General features: G+C 46.2%; 1 protein-coding gene across 1 annotated transcript in view; it reads right to left on the bottom strand.

Annotated features, from left to right (window-relative positions):
- LOC140503314 (uncharacterized) overlaps window positions 1–17056 on the bottom strand; it is a 29148-nt gene extending 12092 nt beyond the window's left edge. The window contains 5 exon segments of the mRNA XM_072607194.1: window positions 4250–6319; window positions 10809–10904; window positions 11692–11818; window positions 15182–15270; window positions 16923–17056. Of these exon segments, the coding sequence (XP_072463295.1) occupies window positions 4250–6319; window positions 10809–10904; window positions 11692–11818; window positions 15182–15214 (2326 nt within the window). The 5' untranslated portion in view covers window positions 15215–15270; window positions 16923–17056.
- Between the last annotated feature and the right edge of the window lie 424 nt (window positions 17057–17480).

Raw genomic sequence — 17480 nt, 5'->3', positions numbered from 1 at the left:
CAGCCATAGTCAGACACTGACACTTGACTCTAGCATAGTGATATTATTTTGGTCCTCTTTGATAATGAAGGACAACAATCATCCACCCATCCAGCCCTCTCTTCTCCCTCCATCTCTCATTCCTTTTCTCCCTCCCTCCCCTCTCCACCCATCCCTTCCTCCCTTCTTCTTTCCTCCCTCCTTCCCTCTCCCCATCCATTCCATCCCTCTCTTCTCCATCTCCCCTTCCTTCTCTTTCCTCTCTCCATCCATCAATCCCTTTCTCCCTCCATCTTTCCTTCCCTCCCTCCCTTGCTCCTCCAGTCTTATCTCTGCTCTCATTTCTAGGGCAGAGGGACCTCTTAGCTTGGCTCTTTGAACATGTCCCTTCTGTTATCTGCACTCTTTTCCTTTTGGACCCGTGGTGGCTGGTGCATAACTACCCTTGGTGGGTGATGGGAGAGTAGGAAGGAAAGGACGGCAGATGACTGAGAAATAAGGAAGTGTTAGCCTTAGGAAATATTGCTACTACCTCTGGAATCCTGATAATACTATCCTGTAGTACAGTATTAAAGGAAAATTCTCTGTAAGAAGAGAGGTCTTCAGCATCTCTTGGCATGAGTGTCCAGAAATAGCAGGATTCTTAATGCCCTGGCCACAATTAGATTAGAATTAGGGAGACCAAAGGTAAGAAGGCAGAATGGAAGCTAGAGAGAGGGACTGGATAGGTGTGGTGGATTTGATTGAGTAGGGGGATGATGCGGACATTCCTGCACTTCAGGAAAACACCTGGCAACTGAGCAAAGGATGGATTGGAGTGATTTGAGGCTAGAAGACAAGGAAGAATATTGTTGCAAAAGGCCAAGGAATGAGGGCCTATACTAGGAATGGAATGAAGAAGGTGGAGATGAGATGTGACGAACCATGATTCCCTACCCCTCCCCAAGAAAAACCCCCCACAAAAACCCAAAAATTCTTGTTCACCCAAGAAACTGCAAGGCATAGCTTGTTTAGGCATAGTGGATGTCAAGCCCACCTTGAAGACAAGAAATGCTCTTCTAGTCCCATCTCTGACACATTGTGATCTTGCACAAGTCCCTTAACTTCTCAATAGCCTGGGGCTGCCCTCCTCAGGATACCCTCCAGCTTACAATGTCTTTCATTTTCCACTTGATAATTTCAGTCATCCCTTTCATAAAAGGTGGATCTATTCATGGTTTATCAGTGTTACTTAGTTTTTGTAAAAAAAAAAAAATCACCTCTTGGTTTCAGCCAATATGTCATTCTAGTATGGCGTGCCAGTTTAGCGTATCAATTCCTATCTAAAATCTTATGGAGAGGGGATGAAGGTTGGGGCAGTAGGGCACAGAGTGCTGCAGCCAGAGGTCCCGAATTCAAATCCCACTTCTGACATTTATGACTTGGACAACCTTGGACAAGTCTCACCTCCCTCGACCTGTTTCCTCGTCTGTAAAACAAGAAGCTTGGCCTAGGTGCCTTTGAGATTTCTTCCAACTCTAGATCTATGATCCCAAGGAAGATTATAAGCAATTACTGTTGAGTTGTGTTCAACCCTTCATGATCCCATTTGAGGTTTTCTTGGCAAAAATCCTGGAGTGGTTTGCTATTTCCTTTTCCAGCTCATTTTAAAGATGAGGAATTGAGGCAAATAGGGTTAATTAAGTGACCTGCCCAGGACTACACACCTAGCAAGTGTTTGAGGTCAGATTTGAATTTAGGAAGATGAGTCTTCTTGACTTCAGGCCCAGCATTCTATGTACCGCATCACCTAGCTAACCTAGTACTGGAGAAGATTGGGGGTAATTGAGCTTCAAGAAAGTTTGGCAGGAAACCAAACTAAGCAAAATTATCCTGTGAGAATCTAAGAATTAACTGGGAAGCAGATCAACAGGCAAAAGATGGAAAGATTATAAAATATACATAGTATAGGTCTGTGTAGGGAGTAACAAAACTTGGGGTGGAAGGGTGGCAGTGATGAGAAATTAGTTCTCCAGTTCCTGAAAGAGGGTAAGGTAGGTGTGGGCAGAATCTCAGAGCATCAATAACTATATAATTTGTGCACATTTTCTTAGAAAATGCTTACAAGAGTAAACAGATAAGGCAGTGCAGCAAATAAGAGTGCTGGACCTGCAGTCAGGAAGATCTGAATTCAAATCTAGCTTCAGACATATATACTAGCTGAGACCCTTGGCAAGTTGTTTAACTTCTGCCTCTATTTTCACCTCTATAAAATGGGGATAACAATTACCTCTCAGGACTGTTGTGAGGATCAAGTCTGATCTGTAAAGCACTTTGCAAACCTTAAAGTGCCACATAAAGACTAGCTCTGATACTCATTCCCTGTGTAAACTTGGCCATTACTTAACCTTTCTGGGCTTTTCTCAGTGCAATGAGGATAAGTAGAGGACCTTGAAGGTCCTTTGCAGTTTTGAATCTAAACCTATGACTAGAGGATACGAAATTGAATTGTTTGTTGACTATATAGCCTTTGAGTTGAACAAAATGAAACTTTAAACATGCCCTGCCTGCTTATTTCTATTGGAGGAAAACAATATTGAAAATACGCAAAGTAATTTTGGGTAACTGAAATTACCAACTAGGGTTTAAGGACAGGCTTCATTTTAGGAAGTAGCTCTACAGCTGAGACTTGGTAAAAACTCAAAGTCCAAATAGATATAGATGAACAGTGAATTCTAGACATAGTGAGCAGCCCATATTGGGAGATGGAATATCATGCAAGATATAAGCAGACAAGTTTGGTTGGAATAGCATATGAAGACAGGGAGAGGGAAATATTCCATTAACCTAGAAAGATAAACTTAACCCGGCCTGTCAAGAGCTTTGCATGCCAAAAGGAAATTTCTATTTTATCCTAGAGGCAAGAGGGAGCCACTGGAATTTCCAGAATAGGAGAGTGATATAGTCAGACCCAGACTTTAGGAATATTAATTTGGCAGTAATGTAGAAGATGGATCTGAGGCAGGAGACTGGAGGCAGCTGTAGAATTAGGAGGGTTTTAGAAGTCCAAGCAACAGATGATGATCTGAAGTAGGGCAAGAGCCATGTAAGAGAGATGCAAGAAACATGTGGGTAGAATCACTAAGATTCTAATCTGATATGGGAATGACAGAAAGGGTACTGCTGAGAATGATTCTGGGGTTACAAACCTGAGGGAATGACAGGATGGGTGTAAGTTTGGCAAAAGTAAGTAAAATAGAGACAGGTTTAGGGGAAGATGAATTGTTTTGGACTTGCTGAGTCTGAGATGCCTATGAAACATCCTGCTTATGATTCAGTAACTGATAATATCAGGCAAGGCATAAAATAGCAAGACAGTAATACTAAGGACAAAGATAACTGGGAAAAGTCTATTGCTTGTTTCTTCCCACAGAAAGACAAGGATGCCAAATGCCTTCTTTTTGGTGCTCAACACATTTCCATAACTTCTTTCTTGCTACTTGTTCTCCCACCTTAAGGTGGGGCAGAATCAGATAGTCTCTGTAACCCCAATTTGTTCTTTCCACTTCAACCCAAACTTGATACCCATTTACTAAACTCCTACTATGTGCACATGGAACTGTGCTGGACACTGAGGATATAAAAAAGGGAATCCTTGCTCTCAAGAAGCTTGTATTCTACAGAGGACACACAATATTTTATTTACATAGGTAAGTGAAAGGTCATTGGAAGAGGAAAAGAGCAGGACTAGCAGGATTCTGAAAAGGTGACATCAAAACTGAGTTTAAAGAATGATAAGGAGCTTATAAGGAGCTGGAGGGTTGTAAAAGGTGGATGAGTAGGAGGATATATTTTAAGCAAGCAATAGCAGGTACAAAGGTAGAGGCAAGAGTGTAAAACGTGGTTCAGGAAACAGCAAATAGGCCAGTTTAGCTTCTGTGTAGATGCATAAAGGAATGTGAAATTAGTGTGGAAAGGCAAACAGGAGACACTGTGTGAAGGAAGGGCTTGAAATGTCAAGAAAGGGAGTTTAGATTTTATCCTAGAGGGAATAGAGAGTCATTGAATATGGTCTTCCAATATTTATCACATTTATTAGGAAATTTCTGATGGTCAGAAATCTATTTGGGTCAAAAGACTTCCCACATTACATCACACAGTTTCTCTACAATACAGTTCTCAGCTGGTAAATAAGGGATGAATGTTGTTTGAAAACTTTCCCACTTTTATTACATTTGAAGGGGTTACTTTCAGCTATGAGTCCTGGTGTACTGGCTAAAGGCCTTTCCACATTCATTTACAAGCGTTCTTCAAATATGAATTTTCTGATGTCTAACAAGGTGTGTGCTTCTGCTGAAGGCCTTACCACACCTGTCACATTTATATGGTTTCTCTCCAGTATGAATTCTTTGATGGTAGATAAGTAGTGTATTCCTACTGAAGGCCTTGCCACATTCATTACATTTATAAGGTTTCTCTCCAGAATGAATTTTCTGGTGTCTAACAAGGTCTGGTGTACGGTTGAAGGCTTTCCCACACTGACTACATTCATAAGGTTTTTCTCCACTGTGAATTCTCCGATGTACAGAAAGGGATGAGCTATTATTGAAGGCCTTACCACATTCACTACATTTAAGTGGTTTCTCTCCAGTATGAATTCTCTGATGGCAAATAAGCTTTGCATTCTGGCTATAAGCCTTCCCACATTCATCACATTTATAAGGCTTTTCTCCAGTATGAGATTTTTGGTGCTTAATAAGATCTGTGCTTCGATAGAACGCCTTCCCACACTGACCACATACATAGGGTTTTTCTCCAGTATGAATTCTCTGATGGTAAGTAAGGGATGAGCTATCAATGAAGGCTTTTCCACATTCATTACACTTATGAGGTTTCTCACCAGTGTGAATTCTCTGATGGTAACTAAGGGATGAATGTTGGTTGAAGGCTTTCCCACATTCATTACATTTATGAGGCTTATCTCGATTGTGAATTCTCTGATGTACAGTAAGATTTATGCTCTGGCTAAAGGCCTTTCCACATTCATTACATTCATAAGGCTTCTCTCCAGTATGAATCTTCTGATGTCGCATCAGGTCCGTGCTTCGGCTAAAGGCCTTCTCACACTGATTACATTCAAAGGGCTTCATTCCACTATGAATTCGCTGATGCATATTAAGGGATGAGCTAGCGATAAAGGCTTTACCACATTCCTTACATATATGGGGTTTCTCTCCAGTATGAATTCGCTGATGGGATGTAAGTCTTGTGTTCTGACTATAGGCCTTTCCACATTCGTTACACTTAAAAGGCTTCTCTCCACTATGAGTTTTCTGGTGTTTAATAAGATCTGTGCTACGGCGGAAGGCTTTTCCACAATGATTACATGCATAAGGTTTCTCTCCAGTATGAATTCTTTGATGGTAATTAAGGGATGATTGTTGGTTGAAGGCTTTTCCACATTCGTTACATTTATGGGGCTTATCTCCATTATGAATTCTCTGATGTACAGTCAGATATGTGCTTTGGCTAAAGGCCTTCCCACATTCAGTACATTTAAAAGGCTTTTCTCCAGTATGAATTTTCTGATGTCTAGTAAGGTCTGGCGTCCGACTGAAATGTTTTCCACATTCAGCACACTCATATGGTTTTTCTCCAGTGTGTATTCTCTGATGGTAACTAAGGGATGAGGGTTGTTTGAAGGCTTTACCACATTCATTACATTTATAGGGTTTTTCTGCAGTATGAATTTTCTGATGGTAAACAAACTTTGTATTCTGGGTGAACGTCTTCCCACATTCATCACATTTATAATGATTCTTTCTAACATGAGTTTTCTGATGTCTAATAAAGTTTGTGCTCAGTTTGAAGGCCTTTCCACATGCATTACACTCATGTTTCTCTCCAGCAGTCTTACTATGACACTGAATGAGGTCTGTCCGATAACTGAAGAGTTGTTCACATTCTTTATACTTAGACTGTACCTTTCCTGAGGCAAATGTCTTAATTAGGCTTGAATGCTGTCGGAAGCTTTCCCTAAATGTATCCCACTTATTTTGACTCTTTGCTCTAGGAACTCTCTGTTGTTTTTCAGAAAAGACCAGCCTCAGACTGATGCCTTCCCCAAATTTTTTACATTCAAGGGCTCTGACATCTCTGGGAATTTTCCTGGAATGAAATGATGATTCCTTGGAATGATTCTCCAGCTGGCTCTTCTTTCCTAACTGAACATCACTTTTCCAGGTTTCTCCCACCTTCAAGTCCCAGGAACTGTTGCCTGTGAATCTCTCCTGGGATAAATCTTGCATAGTAATACCCAGCTTTACAGTAAACTCTTTGGTTTTAGGCTTAGACTCCCAATCTGAAAGAAAGAATAATAAAAAAGTAAATCCTCCCTTTCTACTGTTTACATTTAATCTTCTGTCTCCTGAAAGAAAGTAATCACACACACGAAAGGGCAGAATGAACAATAAAATGTCACGATTTCAAATTCAAAGAGTGATTTATTCTGCAAAGAGCTTACATATGAATCATCCCATCGGATGCTCACATAGCCTCCTGAAACAGGCAGGGCAGAGGAAACTGTGGCTCCGGATGGCTGAGCACACTGAGGACACTCCACTGGGCTGACTGCTGCTGATTCAGTGATTCCCTCTGGAGCCTGCACTGTGCCTGCCCCTTGAACATCCTTAAGAGGAACAACCTCAATGATGAACAACTACATCCAAGGACAACAAAAGGAAATGCAGGTGTGAATGTGTGTAGGAAGCCCTGGGTGCTAGGAGCAGCATGCTTTACATGGCCTAGGTGGTTTCTCTTGGGGATTGAGCATGCTGTCCTCACAACTGGGACAAGAGGGTACAAACTACTGGGGTGGCTTCCTGTGCTCCTGAGACATAAAAAAGCCAAGTCTAAAAGGATCTGGGGCCTCTAGGACTGAGGGAATTCCCAAGACATCTCCCTGACCAGACGCTGTCATGTTGGCGAATGGGGAAAGAAGCAGCCTTCACTCAAATCTATGATTGCATTCCTTTAAAATCTTGCATTCCCAAATAAATCTGCTTTCTGAATTCTACATGGTCCGCAGTGTTTTAATATGCTCCAATCCCAAGCCTGAATCATGGGCATGGTCTCAGCTAAACCCAGTCTCCAGCATGTGGTAATCTCTGAGAAATTCTGGAGAACAGGAGTGTCATCCAAGGAAGTGTTTGAAATTCACTTCCTTTTCTTTAGCAATGGGGCCTTTCACCAGACAGGTCAGAACACAAAAGCCTGCAACATTTCTCTGAATTTCTGTATCCTATTTGTAACAATCTTTCAAGGAACACTCACTAACACAGCGAGACTAGAATAGGCTGGGCCCAAAGTGGGCTGAGCAACAGAGGGATGAAGGGCTCTACTTTATTAAGGCAGGCTCTTAGCTTTCTTTGACTTCAATCTGCCACCAATGTGGTACAAGCCCTCATCACTTCATGCTTAGACTGCAGCAACACCTGCTGTGGGGTCTGCCTGCCTCCAGTCTCTTCCACTTCCAACCTACCTTCTATTCAACCAATAAAAGGATTTTCCTAAAACGCAGCTCTGACCGTGTCACCCCCCTTCTCAGCTTCCAGGATCAAATACAAAATCCTGTATTTGGGATTCAAAGCCTTGCCCGGAATTCATGCACCTGATTCCTCTCCACGTTGTCCACAAGTAGTTACACTGACTTTGCAGCTCTGCCTTTGGGCTTTTGCCCTGGCTGTAGCCTTTCCCTGTGATGCTCTTCCTCCTCATCTCCACCTCTTGGCTTTAAGATTTAAATTTCACATTCTGCCAGAGCTGACAAAGGCCTTTATTGGAGATGACCTCCAGGTTATCCTCTAGCTATCCTGTATGTACATACATAATTGTTTAGAGGTGGTCTGCTCTTCATAATGAGAGCTCCTGGAGGGCAGGGTCAAGATTTTGCCACTTCTTGTATCCCTAGCACTTAGCACAGTGCCTGGCATATAAGAGTACTTCATAAATGTTTGCTGACTGACTGCTCATACTGGCTTAGAGACAAAGTTAGTTTGGAAAATGACATGCTGGATGACATAAACAACTTTCAAATAGACCCTGGGGCTGTCTGGACTAATAAGCAAAAATAGGCACTATTTTCAGGGACCAATGTCAAATCCTGCACACAGATTCAACCAACAAAGCATGGGACAGAACTGGCCTGATAAAGTGAAACAAAAACATGGAGCCCACTCTGAAGGCAATGTGGCACACTGGGAGGAGCAGTGGTTCCAGAGTTTGAGGCTCTGGGTTCCAATGCAAACCATCCAACCTCTCTAGGGCTGTTTCCTCACCTGTAAAATGGGAAGGAGGGCTTGACCCAACAGCTGGGGAGGGCCCTTCCAGTTTTAAAGCTTTGCTCCTCCAGCTGGAGAAGCAAAGGTCACATGCTGTGACTGTCCTGCTCTGGGAGCATTGTCTTCCCACTGTAAAACCCATGGATTTACTGCTGCTAAGGCTGAACAGAAGCATACTAGGAGGCCTAATGGTCACAAATGCATCTAGCTCTCTGCCAGAGGCTCTCTTTGGGGCCTTCTGGCCATGCTCAGGACTGTCTAAGGACTATCAGCTGCTGCCACACCTCATGGGTGGCAGGCCAGGCCATAAATGGAGAAATGGAACATTCTTTAAGGGGACATATTTCATAGGCTTGGTTATTTCCAAATGAAACAAAGCATGCTTTAAAGAGGAAGTAAAATCCCATCAGAGAAGCAAAGAGATACTATCAAGGATATGGAAGACTAGGGAAGGGAGTGAGCCCCAGAGAGGCAATGGGTGATGGATTGACAGGCCATGTGCTGCCCTGTAACCTCCAAGTATTAAAAGGCACAGGGTTCTCTGGGTATTCAGTATAAAACTGGTGGTCTGATGCAAGATCAGAGGAGCACCTCCCCCCAATCCTCCAGGCCTAAACAGTTGAATGGGAACCCAGTGGCCATGTTGCCTCCCCTGGACCTGGGTTTAAATGTCCTCTGTAACATCAGTGCAAAGAGCTGTAGTAGCCTCTGCTTAAAGACCCTGCCCTTAATGACGACAGGGAACTGACCACCACTTGAAGACTCTTCTTCAAGTTCTGAACTTCCCTATTAAAGAGACAGGAGACTTCGAATCAGGGAGGTCATGTCTGCCACTGGGGCCAAGCAGTCAAATCAACAAGCATTTATGAAACACCTACTATATGACAGGGCCTATGTTAAACGCTGGACTACAAAAGTCCTTCACATGTCTAAAGGCTGCCCTCACATCTTCCCAGAGTCTGTTCTCCAGTCCCAGTTCCTCCAACTGTTCCTCACATGGCATGATCTCCAATTTCCTCAGTGTCTTGGTCATCCTCCGAAGGACATACTCCTGTCTGTCCATACTTCAGTCCTGACCCCACTGGCTGCATCAATGTGGGGATTCCACCCCATCCACAAAGGCAGATCAAAGCCCATTGAGACCTCCTCACCCTATGGCTTCTGCCCATGTCTGTCAATAATTTTCCTAAAATGCAGCACGGTGTTCCTCAGGTAGTCAGACAGGTTAAGAGAGGCTGCACCTTGATCCACACAGCTCCAGCTCATTCAAGGATGCCTGGCATGCCATGCAGATGTGATGGAATTGTTGCAAAGCCCACTACCACACCCAACTTCTTTTCAGAGTAAGATGCTATGACGCCTCATTCCCTGACCTGAAGCTCTGCAGCTCATCTCCAGGCAGAGGGCGGACTTCGCATGGATCAGATTTGGCTATTGTGCCCTTCCCTCTGTTCCTGTAGTGTTTACCATCGTTACCCATCATGGCGACACAACTGTTCCTACTTGCTGCGTCTATCATTACATTGTCATTCCAACTCCACTCCAAAGCCAGAGGGCACAGGGAGCACTTTCTTTTTCTCTTATATGGCTCTCAGGGCGAGGATGGCTTTATACTTATTAGGAAATGAGAAAAGTACCTGTGGAGGAGGGAGTTAATGAAAGAATGACTTCTTGGGGGGACCCCAAAGAATATTGATGGAGAAAGAGCTCTCTCATTCTGGGAACAACTTTTTCTGAGAATAAAGGCAAAAAGGAATTTATGTAGAAGAGGAAAGTAATTTGTTCAGATAAAGGGTATCTATGAAAGTGCCCGTACCAGAGACCTTGTCATCGTGTGCTGTCTCGAGGAGTCAGGCCACCTTCCTCCTTGGGGATCCTTTGTCTCTACCACATCTTCTCCCCTTCTTGTCCCCCCCATCCTCTGTGCTCCCTTCCCACAACCCACAGGGAGACACCTCAGACTTGGGCACTAGGAAGGGTTTTAGCCTGTAGTCAGGAGACCCGAACTGACCATGAAACTTTGCCCCAGTGACTTTTTCTCATTGGCCTGTTTCTCCTTCTGCATTGTCATGGGCAGAGACACAGGCATTTTTAGGTCTTTCCTCTGGATGTGCTGCCTCTTGGATGTGGAGTTGTGCCAGCAACCTTAATGCAATTATGATCATTCAATACTAGTGGGATTGTGGAGCACATGGCACACTAAGGGTGACTGTCAGCTGTGTGGATTGGCACATCAGCTGGCACAAAGAACTCATTTGGCATTCCCTGGAGAGGAGTGTGAAGGAATGAAGGTGCCATGTGGACTGTACTCACAACTAGAAAGCTTGTGCTGACCTGGCTCAGACACTCCCCATCTTGGTGACTTGTGCTCAAGTGGCTTGCCATCCTGAGGTCTCCCCATAGCTCTTGGGGCTCTCTAGGATCATTCTTTGGCAACACTTCAAAACATGTTCTACATTTACAGAAAATGATTCCACAGTAATAGCCCCAGTTCCTGGTTCCCTCACTCACCTAGACAGGAGCCTCTTGAGCCTTCTTTCTCCAGCATCCATGGGGCTTCCCCTCGTTCCAAGTGGGAGATCACGTCTCTCTGGGGAACTGGAAGCCCTGGTCATCATAAACAGAGAAGTGCTGAAGAGAGAGAAAATCTCAGAATTTTAAGAAATGAGGGCAGGCCCAGGAGACCACAAAGGACCTCTGGAGAAAGCTCTGTGTGGTATTTCCAGGAAGGAGAGATGCTGTAGTATGGGACACCAAGCTGACTTGAAACTGGGCAGAAAATTAGTTCATTCTGTCCATTCCCTGCCCAGCCTCTCCTTCCAACTTCCTCATCTCCCAGATTCTACCTGGTATTAGGGGAAATTATCTGCCTAGCACGGAGGACAAAGCTATGAGTGAGTACCAATGAGAAGTTGCCAAGACACAAATTTAGGCTGAAGGGAAGGACATGTTTCTAACAATGAGCTCTATTTATAAACAGAATGGGCCAACTTGGGAAATGGCATGAAGCAGAGGCTTGAAGATCACATATGGGGCAGGCCTTAGAGGACAGTCTTCTTCAGGGACAAAGGGCCACACAGCCTTCAAAGACAGTTCAATTCTCAGCTTCAGTGAATCTAATCATATCTTTAGTTCCTAATGACAAAGGAAGGTGGCAGAGACAGCTCAGGGCAGCCTAATGGAATGCTCAGCTTTCAGTTACACTGGGCAGAGACTTCTGGTGTGAGAAAAGGGAACAAATGTGTACTATCTCTCAGATTTGAGGAACTCTGGTCTGTAAGAATTGCTAATGCCTTAAAATACCATCAGCCATGTAGCAAAGGAAGAAGTCAAGAGCTTAGGGGTAATTCTACTCTACAAGAGCAGGGCCTGGGCCCAGGGAAGCCACCCTCACCTAGGAATACAAGGTTCCTGTAGTTTTCCAGCATCACCTCCTTGTAGAGCTCCTTCTGAGAGGAATCCAGGTGTCTCCACTCCTCCCCAGAGAAGTCCACAGTCACATCTCTGAAGGTCAGAGAATCCTGAAACATCAAAGAACAAAAGCTTTAGAGATGGAAGGAACTTTCAGTATCCTTCAGTCAAACCTTTCTGTTTTAGGGAGAATGAAATGGAGACCTCGGGAGGGCAAGCCACTTGAGCACAAGTCACCAAGATGGGGAGTGTCTGAGCCAGGTCAGCACAAGCTTTCTAGTTGTGAGTACAGTCCACTTTCCACATGGCACCTTCATTCCTTCACACTCCCCTCCAGGGAATGCCAAATGAGTTCTTTGTGCCAGCTGATGTGCCAATCCACACAGCTGACAGTCACCCTTAGTGTGCCATGTGCTCCACAATCCCACTAGTATTGAATGATCATAATTGCATTAAGGTCGCTGACACAACTCCACATCCAAGAGGCAGCAACATGGAAAGGCCTAAAAAATGCCTGTGTTTCTGCCCATGACAATGCAGAAGGAGAAACAGGCCAATGAGAAAAAGTCACTGGGGCAAAGTTTCATGGTCAGTTCAGGTCTCCTGACTACAGGCTAAAACCCTTCCTAGTGCCCAAGTCTGAGGTGTCTCCCTGTGGGTTGTGGGAAGGGAGCACAGAGGATGGGGGGGACAAGAAGGGGAGCAGATGTAATAGAGACAAAGGAGCCCCAAGGAGGAAAGTGGCCTGACTCCTCGAGGCAACACATGATGACAGAAAATCATGAAATCTGAGAGCTGGAAGAGGACTCAGAGCGTGTGCAGACCACAAAGCGACCTGGACGTGAATTCTCAAAGTCCCCACCAAGCCGCTGCCCCTCCTCCACCTGAAGACTTGAAACAAAAGGGAACCCTCTCCCTCCCAAGACATCCTATTCGGCTCATTTCACTTTTGCATGGCTTTAGTCCAGGCCAGAAGCTTGTTAACCTCCAACATCTGGCTCAGATCTAACTTTCAGGAACTTCTACATGGAACTACTGGCTAGTTCTGTCTCCTGGATCAAGCAGAAAAAGGTGAGTCCTCTTTTACAAGACAAAACCTCAAAGGCCTGAAAGTAGCTATTGAGATAGACTGCAGGGCCTGGAGTCAAGAAGACCAGAGTTCAAATCTGGCCTCAGATACTGACTAACCTTGTGACCCTGGGCAAGTCACTTAACCTCTGTGTGTTTCAGTTTCCTCAGTTGTAAAAATGGAGAAAATAAAAAGTACATATCTCTCAGAATTGTTGTATCAGATGAGATAAAGTGCTTAGCACTGAGCTTCGTACAGTGTAGGTGCTTAATAAATATTTGTTTTTGCCCTTTCTTCTTTCCTCCAGGTTAAAATCTCAAGTTCTTTAAACCATTTCTCACAGAAGTAACATGATATAGTCAAGAGAGGTCTGACCCTGCACTTGGGGAGAACCGAGGTCACACCCCATCTCTGGTACCATGGAGAATACCTCTGAGCCTTTGTTTTCTCTTCTGTAAAATGTGGATGACAACTCTGGGACTATCTACCCCATGATTGCCAGGAAGTTCAGGTGAGAAAAAGTGATTCTTAAAATAGAAAGTACCATAAAAATATCAGCTACAACTACTACCTACCAACTGTTGGTCCAATTATAAGCAAGTCTTTTAATTGTCAAATCCTGTGACCTCTTCTTAGCCCTTATCTCTTTCTGATGTCTCTGCTATACTGTAATACTACTCTCCCCTGGATCTCCTCTTACTCTTCTGACCACTCCTGGACCCTCTTCTCTGCTGGTTCATCATTCACATCCTGCTCCCTAAGGGGGGCAGGGAGTAGACTCTGTGGTGGGCCCTCTTCTCTTATCACTACCTCCCCCTTCCCCCCCCACAACCTTTTACCTTCCCAAGCTTTGTACTCAGGTGTGTCCTTCCAGCTACCCTCTGGGCTATGCATAACCTTATTGGGGGCTTCCATTAAGTGTTATTTTTCTTTTCTTCTTCCTCATTGACACTCCCAAACGTTTTATACCCTTTGTATTTGTTTTGAATAGAATTTCCATCTCTCTTCCTGTGGGATTCTGCTGGTGATACACAGAAATACTAATTATGTGGGCTTATTTTATATCTTGCAACTCTGTCAATTTTATTTCATTTCATTTTTTTGCTGACTATAGTTTTCTAAGTAAAAAGAAGGAAATTTTGTTTCCTCTTCACCTACTTTGTATTGCTTAAGTTTCAAAATATGTTGCTACAGTCAGTAAGCTTTCTATGATTCAGAGGAGGCAGACAGAGGCTCTTCCTCTCTGCATCTCTTGGCTCTGTCTCTCTCCGCCAAAGCAGAGGAGCCAATGAATTCCTGACCTGCCTCATGATGATATATCCTATGTCCCAAGGTGGAGGAGCCAACATGGGGAAGTTCCACTGTGACTAACAGAACAAAAATAGATGCGGGCATAGAAATGATAGGAAGCCTATGGAGAAAGCACCCCTCCCTCTCAGAGTTTGGGACAGAGAACTGGGCATCTTCTGACACGCAGTCCCAAAACGAAGAGTATGCATCTGCCAAGTACTCTGTCCCTCCCAATAACTCTGGGATCCTGGAGCTATTATTATCTTCATTTTACAGATGAGAAAACTGAGGCTAAGACAGACTGTGCTCCTCGTCCAGGGTCACCCAGCATATAGATGGTAAGTGCCAGAGGCAGGCTTCCAGAGTCAAACATGACAGGGGAGGTCAGCCCAGGGGAGATGGGAGAGAAGGCAGAGCTGTTTGATTCATAATTTCTTTCTGTTTTCTGGGTCAAGTCTACCAATACACAGGCCTCGAATAAACACTTCCTATGGGCCAGCCACTGCTCTAAGCACTAGGGATATAGAAACAGATCCGGCCCTCAAAGAGCCCCATTCGACCTTCAAGGGTCAAAGAAAATGATCTCTTCACTAGAAAGGACAGGATAGCAATGACCAAGGAGGGCTGAGACAAGCACGAGGGTTTGGACGGGCTTTCAGGTTAGGAAAGTACTTTACAAATATTCTCTCATTTGATCCTCAAAATAGCCTGGTGGGTTGGGGCTGCTGTTGTCCTCATTTTACAATTAAGGAAACTGAGGCAGGCAACGGTTAAGTGACTTGCCTTCAAATCTAGCACTCTGCCCACTGGACCACCCACCTGCCCAATACCGCAAGGAAGGAAGGAGACAGAAGCACTAACATGAGAGGGCCCAGCTGCGCTGGCCGGCTGCACTACATTCCTAGGTAGTCAGGCATTTAGGCCTGGCTTAGGTTTCATTCCCTCGTTCCATGATCCAAGTTGTTAAGGACAAAACTGCAGCCTGGCTACAGAAGCCTAACAATGGACTAGGCCTCCCCAAGGATCTTCAAAAACATGCTGGGGGTGAGAGCCACAAGCTGCCCCTAAGGTCCCTTTCTCTGACTCTGGGATTCTAAAATCCCATCCCACTCACCTGAGCCGGGGCTCTCAGGACTCCAGGGCCCATGTCCTCCTGCTCAATGCTGCACTTGTTGGGAAGGACCAAATTCTCTGCAGGCTGAGCTGGAGAAGGAAAAGGAATCATGGGGAAATGTGGTTTTTTTGTGCCTCCTGGACAGGAAGTCACCGACTCCCCCCCTCCCCAGGCTACCAGACCCCAGCCAGGCAAGCACCAACAATCAGGAATGGAGGAGGGCAGGGGTCATGGTACCTGCAGCAGCTACCTGGGATCTGGTCTTTTCTGACAGGGGCCCAGACTCTGGCCCCAGAGAAGGCTCAGGCTACCAGACACTACTACCCCCAAGCAATATAAGGCTAGCAAAGGAACCAGGAAACCTGGATTTTAATGGTGGCTTACATATGCTAGCAGTGTGACTATTCCCCAAAACATAATCCATTTCCGGTCTCTATGCCCTGAACACATGCCCTCCTCACTTCTTCCTCTCGGAGTCCCTAGTTCCCTTTAACAATCAGCTCCTACACAACATCTGTGCAGGGCCCTTCCTGATCTCCACAGCTGCTAATCCTAGCCCAAGAACTCACCTTGTATCTATTTGTAGAGATCTATACCTCCCCTGATAGAACAGAAGCTTTCTGAGAGAAGGAACTGTTTCAGGTCTGTCTCTATATTCCTAGGGTCTGGCCCATAGAAAGCACCTAACCGAGGCATGTTGGCTCAAGACTGAAATCCCAAAATCTCAACCGGGAAATAGTGAAATGAGGTTAATACTTCCAAGGCTCACCTCACAGGGCCCTGGTGAGAATGCATCCTGGAAACATTATTGCTGGAGGTATCTGGGGATAGAGCTGGTCATCTGGGCACTTGGGTCGAGAAAAGGGAGCAGGATATCGGAGCCCAGGGAAAGGCCTTAGCAGATAAGATGCCTGGATCCCAGGAGGGGAGGTGGGCAGGAGGGCAGGACTCTGGGTCTTGATGGGGCAGCTGGGCATGGGGGCCACGACACAGTCACCGTGCTCTCCATGGACAGGTGATCTTCACAACAATCTAGCTGTTATAACACAGCGGCTAAAATGTGACCCATCTTACAGTAGCAGAAACAGGCAGACAGAGGACAGGCGACCGGCTTCAGGTCTCACAGATAAGTGTGAAGGCGGGTGTTCCCCATTCTATCTGCTGCTATAGCACAGGGGACAGCCTGGACAGGGGCAGGACTTGTCAGTTCATTACACACTTAATAAGTGGGTACTATGGGCCAGGCGCTGGGGCGCCCAAGGGGGACCAGGATGCCTCGATCGCAGGGACGGTGGGGTCCCCTGAGCCAGTGACCTCCCCTGGGCAGTGACCCCGAAGGGCCCTCGGACCCAAATCTGAGCCCCCCATGACCCCCTGCCCCCTGCGGGGCCCGGCCCGGGCTCGGCCTCCTCCTCTCTCGGGGGTCTCCTCCTCCTCGGTGAATCCCCGGGGTGGGGGAGGGGGCCGCGGGGGGTCCTGCCCTTCGCCCTGGTCCGAGGGCTGGAATTTCGGCACGTTTGTGGCTCAGGACATCTGCATCCCTCTGGGAAGGGTCAGGGAGCCCGGGTCCCTTTGGAGGACAGGGGTCTGGGAACGCCTGGGTTCCCTGGAGGGCGGTTATTGGCCTCTACTCGTTGGAACACCTTTGGGGAGAAGGGAACCCAGCATATCTGGGTCCCTTCAGGGGTCTGGGGGCTCAGGGAGACACGGCACGCCCACCCCGGAGCCCCGGGAGACTCACCATGCGACCGCTGTGGACACACAAGTCACGTGGAAATAGAAGCGGAAGTGGCGTACAGTGAGGCGCGGGGCCTCCTGGGAGATGTAGTCCGGAAATCCATAGCGCGAGGCCTCCTGGGAGATGTAGTCCGGAAATCCATAGCGCGAGGCCTCCTGGGAGATGTAGTCCGGAATCCATAGCGCGAGGCCTCTTGGGAGTTGTAGTCCGGCATCCTCCTGGAAAGAGGACGTGGCTTGAGCGCTGATCTCCAGCTCGCTGGGCTCTGGGGCAGCCCTGGCGGATATGACTCACCCCGGGGGTCTCCCCAAAGCCCGAGGGCAGAAGACAGGAGCTCTGGTGTGGGGGCAGGCAATTGATCCGTTTGCAGTCACGACCAGCTCCCCATGAAAGGCTGCATTTGAACCCACGACTGAACAGCAACTAGCTGAGGCCGCGTTTAGTGAAGAAGCGGGTCGTCTGCACGTGGCATTGGGGAACCCCAAGCGCTCGCACGATGGATCCGGAAGTCAGCGTTCCATTTCCCACCTCCATGCCTTTGCCCCAGCAGTGGCACTACCG

The sequence above is a fragment of the Notamacropus eugenii genome, chromosome 5 (genome assembly GCF_028372415.1).
Source record: "Notamacropus eugenii isolate mMacEug1 chromosome 5, mMacEug1.pri_v2, whole genome shotgun sequence".
Taxonomy (NCBI): domain Eukaryota; kingdom Metazoa; phylum Chordata; class Mammalia; order Diprotodontia; family Macropodidae; genus Notamacropus; species Notamacropus eugenii.
The sequence above is the reverse complement of the archived record's forward strand: the minus strand, read 5'-3'. Positions and strand labels throughout refer to the sequence as shown.